The 6,397-nt window shown below is 43.9% G+C and overlaps 1 protein-coding gene across 1 annotated transcript in view; it reads right to left on the bottom strand.

The window, feature by feature from the left end:
• The window catches only part of LOC308286579 (metabotropic glutamate receptor 4-like), a gene marked incomplete at both ends in the record, with an annotated part of 146,845 nt that extends 141,328 nt beyond the window's left edge, over nucleotides 1–5,517 (bottom strand). The window contains one exon of the mRNA XM_080727654.1: nucleotides 5,406–5,517. Within this exon, the coding sequence (XP_080583780.1) occupies nucleotides 5,406–5,517 (112 nt within the window). The remainder of the gene's footprint in view (nucleotides 1–5,405) is intronic.
• Nucleotides 5,518–6,397: the final 880 nt, after the last annotated feature.

Raw genomic sequence — 6,397 nt, 5'->3', positions numbered from 1 at the left:
ACCTACTCTTTTCTCACAGAATCAAAGGTTTATGCTCATAATTCACCAGGATCCTGGATGGCTTGATTCTAGGCTTAATTGATATAAATATTTGTGTAAAAGTCTATGGGGAAAATAAGATTCATTTTAGTGGCACCAGTAAACCACGCTCACTGCTATGCCCTATACAGCAGCATACATCAGGCAATGCTATACCTGGCAAACAGATACATCACCCTGAAGCACACTGCAGCATTGTGGCATGCATCCATCCCCCTTCCCTCTTCTCTTCTCATTTGACATTCTTCACATGGCCTCATTCAGCCCATGCTAGCTCCGTGGCTAAGGCTTGTAATCCTCCTCGTCACAGGGATAGGACAGTCACTCCATCAGCAGGGTTTCTCATGTTGATGTCAGACAGGCCATTGGTTTGCAGGGGAAACTCGTTAGGGCTCTTATTGACATTGTGTTTCATTAACTTGATTAATGACATCTCTTAGGGCGTGCTCACAGTAATCAACATCTCTGCACCATAGTGAGGGGCTGTCTGCAGTCAAAGATGGCACTCTACGGGCTTATTTAGCCCATTAGCCTACACTTTGCTAGTCACAATGTTTCCTGCGTGTTTCCTGAGTGGGAAAAGGGTCCTATATTCATAAATTCCGAAGCTGATATGCAATAACGGGCTATGGAGTGGGCCCCAAGATGAGCATAATCAACTTGCCATTTCGAAACTAAGTATGCCGTGCAAAAGAGGCACTGCATGTGAAATTAAAGAAATAAAGCATCCTGCCGTGCCTATATACCAGTGAAGAATGCTGCCTTTAAAGCTGTACCTTCAGTGTAATTTGGTAGAGCAGGTGTTGTAACTTTGAGGATATTCTCTCACTATTTCTCTCACTTGAATTTCCTCTTTATATTGCACTTTTTCTTTTCTGTAGCAGAAAACTTATGGACGCTCTGTGGCTCACACTGCAGAAACGGTTCTGGTTGGTTTCATCCAGTGTGCCAGATCAATGTTTTGCATATATCCATTAAATGACCATAATAAACGGTATAAATTATTAAATGTTTTCTCAAAAATGGTTTAATGGGCTCTTGGGTAGAAAGAAAGAAAGATATCCGAAAGATATTAACTCGAACGGTAACAGAATGTGGCCTCACAATCTGAGGCTGTTGAACGGTATTCCACAGCACAGTGCCACACAGTAAAACATGCAGCATTAATTTATTGTTTTGTACACTCTCAGAGTTAAATGATCACTGAGTGCATGGTGTGTACTGTTCTACACAGTCAGCTCCCAGTCGTCTATAAGGCTCCTTGGCTCTAACCACAGACATCCCCCCTCGGGGAACGTTCCATCTTGGGTCAGTGCATGGAAGCTGAACAGCTGCTCACCACATCCACCATGCCAAGAATGGGGAAGACTGAATTACCAACAGCTCCAGACACTGCTTACCGGCAGAATGCTGCAAACACACAACCCAAATCAACAAGCCCCACTTGGATTACAGTACATATTTACCCATTCATTTTTAGCTCTGTGGTGTTAGAAAGATGGAGTGAGCCGTGCTGGTGCAGCTCTAGGCAGGTGGCTCCTGTACTGTACATATGCTGCTGTGAGAGCTGACTCACATAATCAGCCTATATTTTTTCTCATTTCCTCTGCAACGATAGAAGTAGAAGACTATAGACCAGGGGTTCCCAAACTTTTTTGTCTCAAGGCTCCCCATAAATATTCTTTTCATCCAAGGCACCCCTACATTAAATTCAGAATTTTCACTTCCAGCACCTTATATTTATAGAATATTTTAGCAATTATGCGAGGAAAATGTTAAGATAATAGCCATTTTGGGTTGAACTGACATTTTTTTTAAGTGTCCAAATAAATTCTGCCATCACGGCACCCCAGGGTGCCCCGTCACCCACTTTGAAAACCCCTGCTATAGACTATATATATAGAAGTCGGTGCATGATGTAGCTCAAGAGGTACGATGGTGAATTTACAAGACTAAAAATTCACATCTTGAGTTGGGGCCACTATGTGACCCTCACACCTGTCGCACCACCGATCCAACTTAAGCTGGCCGTACACTAGCCGAGAATCGGGGCATTTGATTACCCTCCCGACAATCTGGCTGCCTCCGACTGAAACAGGCCCGACAATCGGGCATAAATGTCGTCTAGCGTGAGGGCTCACAGATTCAATCTGAGCCCCGCCAAGTGGCTCGGAGGGCTATCGGGGCCAGCCCGACTCTTTTAAAAAATGTTTGATATTTTTCTAGGATCCCTACTCGTCTGGAACAGCAGCGGGTGACCGAGAGAAAGACAGCTGCTGATCAACAGATCTCTCTCTCTTTTTCTCTCTCCTTCCCTCCCTCCCTCCCTCCCTCTCTCTCTCTCTCACTCACACACATACATGCAAACACGCACGCACACACTTTTCATACCGTCCACATCCATCCGCCCAGGTTGTATCTTTGATTGCTTGCGATGGGAATTAAAACTCAACTAGTCCTTACCCGTTCAAAGATATGAGCTCTGAAATGATGTGCAGTGTGTGGGTTATGGGATGTGCATTGTGCACACAGTATATGAGGGATGGAAAGTAACTTTAACTGGTGCTTGCATGATAATATGTAGGAGCCCACACACACACACACACACACACACACACACACACACACACACACACACACACACACACACACACACACACACACACACACACACACACACACACACACTGGTTAAACATGTTGCCTCATGCTAGATGCAGAATAGATATGCCTCAAGCTAGATGCAGAATAGATATAGATACACCATAAAAATGGTAATATACAGCATATGATTTGTGAAAGTGATATACGGGCTTCACAGTTATGTTAGGTGTGTTCATATGCTAATGGTGATGCGATTTCAGATCAATTGCTCCAGCCACTGAGGAGAAACGCCTCAAGCTAGATGCAGAATAGATATAGATACACCATAAAAATGCTAATATACAGCATATGATTTGTGAAAGTGACAAACGGGCTTCACAGTTATGTCAGGTGTGTTCATATGCTTATGGTGATGCGATTTCAGATCAATTGCTCCAGCCATTGAGGAGAAACGCTGTGACAGACAGACACTCAGACAGACAGACACTCACTCAGACATTCCGAAAATTATATGTTAGATGGTAGCGGGTTTGTTTTATATCAGCAGAAATAGTCACTACCAGTCACAGACTGGGAACAGCACACGAGTGACACGACACATCTCGCTTTGCTCTTGCAAGTACACGTCCACTGCCTGATATACAAACCCTACAACGTGGCGCGGAGGGACACAGTTTGATCTTGGAAATCTAATGTTCTGTGCGCCACACAGTCATACGACTAATCATAAATCAGGCACCATGAGAAGCAGAATGCGTTAATCAGAATGAATTTACAAGACTAAAAATTCACATCTTGAGTTGGGGCCACTATGTGGCCCTCACACCTGTCGCACCACCGATCCAACTTACTGTAGTCCTATATTAAAAAGTCCTTAAATTGTCAAATTAGAAATGTGCATATACCTACACAATTAAACTTGGTTTGTTTACTGTTGAGTGAGAAACCAATGTTGCACATTAAGTTAAACATCTGGGGACCCCCCAAAATAATTTGGGGACCCCCCCTGAGGGTCCCGACCCGCAGGTTGAGAACCACTGCTGTACTGTACTGTACTGTACTGTACTGTACTGTACTGTACTGTAAGGAACACTATTTAGCTCATTATCCCAGTACAGGTGGCTCATTTGCATATCCAGGATTTAGAGGAGCACAGAAAGGATTTTAGCTTTGTCTAGTGGCCTTTTCAATTTCCTGAACTGAGAGCAACCGACTCTGGAATGGTGCAGCAATTTTCTGTTGGATTGACTTCTCACATGACATGTCTGGAATCCACACATCATGAATGCACTTAAATGCAATGCAATGCCAAGTCTCCATGGGTGATGTTCCATTGCTTTGCACGTTATTTGTCAATATTTGCCAACCAAACAACACTTTGGCCTCCAACCAAATCACAGATTCAGAGATAGGCTGGGCTGTGCCTGCTGTATCCCGCTGTGCTTTGCCTGTTTGCCAGTATTCCGTACTGCTTGTGTATGCTGCTCTTGTTTTGTTACGGTATTGCCTGATGGTGTTGTCTGCTAGCTAGGAGCTGTTATTAGTAGTCGTGTTATGGATTGTATGTTTTGCATTGGCGATGTTTTGGATGTGTGCGTTTTTTCTATTCTTTCAAAATAATTACCAATTACTTTAATTAAATAAAAGGTTAAATACAAAAGTGTATATAAAATATCATCATTGTCGGGCAGAAACCTTGGATCTCCAAGTTTCAAATGTGTTTCAAAAAGCCCTGCTTCATCATACTGCACAAGACCGTCGTACACAAAACTAGTGAAAATAGCAGATCTACAAGCACACGCCTCTCATTGCGTATTTTAAATCATTTAAAAAAATGATAAATACAAAACGAACGATGGACATACATGGTTTCCACCAGACAACGACGATATACTCTTATTTGCTGTCCCTCCAAGCCATTTTAAAGTTCAGTCAATGAAGTTATAGGGGTCGTAATTGATAAGCATCCACAGCCAAGTCAGTCTTACTCTGCCAAGTCAAGTGCAAGCCAAGGATGGTGACCAGAACACCTCCAGGTCTCATCCATTCAATTACACAACACACTGACATTCATTCCTTTTAAGAGAGAAACTGGGTGAGTAAATGCAGGGAGAACTTTCAGAGAGGCCACAAAAGAAAAACATGCAAAGTGCTGAGGGAATGTTTTTGTGTCTCCTGTGGGACAAATAATTTGTTTCTCAAAAAGACAGTTGCACTGAAGGCCTTTTCTCCTTATCTACAGGATGCTGAATGAACCAGTAACCCTACCCCTCCCCTCAGCCTGATTCTGCCAAACAGGCCAACGCCTATAAGAACTAATTCTTAGACTTGGCTGACAGAGATAGATGGCCATGAAATAAAGAATAATCTATCATTTCTTCGAGTGCTCTTGACACAATGTAATAATGCTCTCTGTGATTTGAGCATAAGCAATTCTACAGTAGCAGTTAAAAAATGTGTTACAACAGCTTAATTTCTCTGTATAAAAGTATTCATACTGCTTTGAAACCTATGATTACGCTATGATGATAATGATTATAATAATAATAGTGTGCCTCGTATGTTAGATCATGCACGTAATCTTCTGCAGTTTGCAGGTTCTGCAAGTGCGTCTCACATTCCATCACTCTGATTGATCCCTGCTCACGTGTCTCAGCACTTCAGGGATCCCCCTACAGTACAGCACATTCTCCCAGGACTCAATCTTCCCTCGTTCCTCGCATGACAACTGGTAATGATATATGATAGCCAAGCACACTCACCATCCTCCCGAGACTTCTGGATGAACGCATCCACCCCGCTCTCTCCGTAGTTCCCTTCCGAGGCCACAGTGGAGACATAGTTCCAGCGCATTGCCTTGACGATATCCACCATGGCCTGGGCCTGATAGGTGTCGGGAGGCACCACGCGGGAGAAGAAGTCGTAGCGGGTGTTATCGCTCAGCTCTGGAGCCGTGGAGGCGTAGCTCACCTGAGGTATCTGTACAAGAGGGAATAATAAAAGGGCAGAGTCAGCACCCAGCAGAGGCCATCCAGGGACAAGGGGTTAAGGTGGCAGAGGGTGCGAACCATGGGACCCTGAAAGGGATGGAGCAGCAAAGGAGAAATTGGGCATAAGATGGAGATGAAAATCACACCAGTGTGAACTGAGCGGTGGTGTCCATTAATTTCAAGGCTGTGTCTGTGTGTGTGTGTGTGTGTGTGTGTGTGTGTGTGTGTGTGTGTGTGTGTGTGTGCGTGCGTGCGTGCGTGCGTGCGTGCATGCATGCATGCACATTTCAAGGCTGCTCAACAGCGCCTCTCTGGTCACCCAGCGGTACTCAGGCTACATACAGACACACATACACGGATACACGGATACACACACGGCCACGCTATGGAGACGGTGTGACCACTGCTCAAAAAAGAGAGGTTGAGCATTACTACAGCATCATTTATGCTTTGTGGCTTGTCACTTGCTGAAAATATGCTGTATAATTCGTCTTTAACCACATGAACCCTAGCGTCCCTATTCTGCAGGTGAATGAAAATAGCATATCTACAAGCTTTCAATGCACCACAAAGTGAAACTGTATAGCTTTTAGGCTTTTTTTTCAGCACAGAGATTTTGTATAGAGGGGGAAAAAGCAGACCAAATGCTGATCCCAGGCAACTAAGTATTAATTAGTTTACTAACATAAACTTTGAGGGGTTAAGGATTGGAGCCAGAAAGAGGAAAGGAAAGAGATTGTATAGAGAAAAGGTGGGTGGCAGAT

Source organism: Nannobrachium achirus (genome assembly GCF_963921795.1).
Source record: "Nannobrachium achirus genome assembly, chromosome: 6".
Lineage (NCBI taxonomy): Eukaryota > Metazoa > Chordata > Actinopteri > Myctophiformes > Myctophidae > Nannobrachium > Nannobrachium achirus.
This window is presented reverse-complemented; position numbering and strand designations above follow the sequence as displayed.